This window comes from Buceros rhinoceros, unplaced genomic scaffold (assembly GCF_000710305.1).
Source record: "Buceros rhinoceros silvestris isolate BGI_N320 unplaced genomic scaffold, ASM71030v1 scaffold23148, whole genome shotgun sequence".
Lineage (NCBI taxonomy): Eukaryota > Metazoa > Chordata > Aves > Bucerotiformes > Bucerotidae > Buceros > Buceros rhinoceros.
The window spans coordinates 445-1,064 of NW_010425441.1; the positions used below are offsets into that span (position 1 = coordinate 445).

Sequence of the window (620 nt, forward strand, 5' to 3'; positions counted from 1 at the left end):
CCCCTCTCCCATCCCTGGGACAGACCCCTGCAGCTGCTGCCTGGCACAGCTCAGCCTTCCCAAGCCCTCACCGCACTCGCTTTCCCGCGGGAGGCAGAAGCTTCCCGGGATCCAGATATCCCGGAGCATCCCCCTGCTCTGAAACGCGGCTCTCCCGTGCTGTCCCCTGCCCACAGTGGGTTTGGGGAGCTGTGCCAGCCCTCACCTTGCTCCAGTCGGGGCGGCCAGGCTGGGTCCTGGTCCGCAGCCCCGTAATCGAGTCCTTCTGTTCCTTGGCGGCCAGGAGGTCCAGGGCCATCTGCAGCCCAATAGCCTTCATGTCGTTCTTGTTGAGGGCTGACGTCATGTACATGTGCATTTCCAGAAACCGCCCTGGGTGTCCAAGGGGAGCCCGGTTACAGACGGTGGGTCCAGCACCACGTCGTGCCCCCTGGGGTAGAGCGGGGCTCTCCTAGGGTAATGCCAAGCACGAGGCTAGGCACCCCTGGGTCATGGCCTGGCCCCTGCCTCCCACTCGCCTCCCACTCACCTCCCAGCTCCTGCTCAGCCTGCTCCATTTCCAGCTTCGTTAGCAGGCTGACGAACCACTCCAAGTGCCTCTGGTCCCGGTTTATCAAGAT

At 63.9% G+C, this 620-nt stretch overlaps 1 protein-coding gene across 1 annotated transcript in view; it reads right to left on the minus strand.

Moving 5' to 3' along the window:
- Window positions 1-620, minus strand: part of NOX5 (NADPH oxidase, EF-hand calcium binding domain 5) — a gene marked incomplete at its 5' end in the record, with an annotated part of 5,395 nt that overhangs the window by 293 nt on the left and 4,482 nt on the right. Inside the window, 2 exons of the mRNA XM_010141164.1 lie at window positions 206-372; window positions 530-620. The exon at window positions 530-620 is cut by the window's right edge and continues 7 nt beyond it. Coding sequence (XP_010139466.1) covers window positions 206-372; window positions 530-620 — 258 coding nt within the window. The remainder of the gene's footprint in view (window positions 1-205; window positions 373-529) is intronic.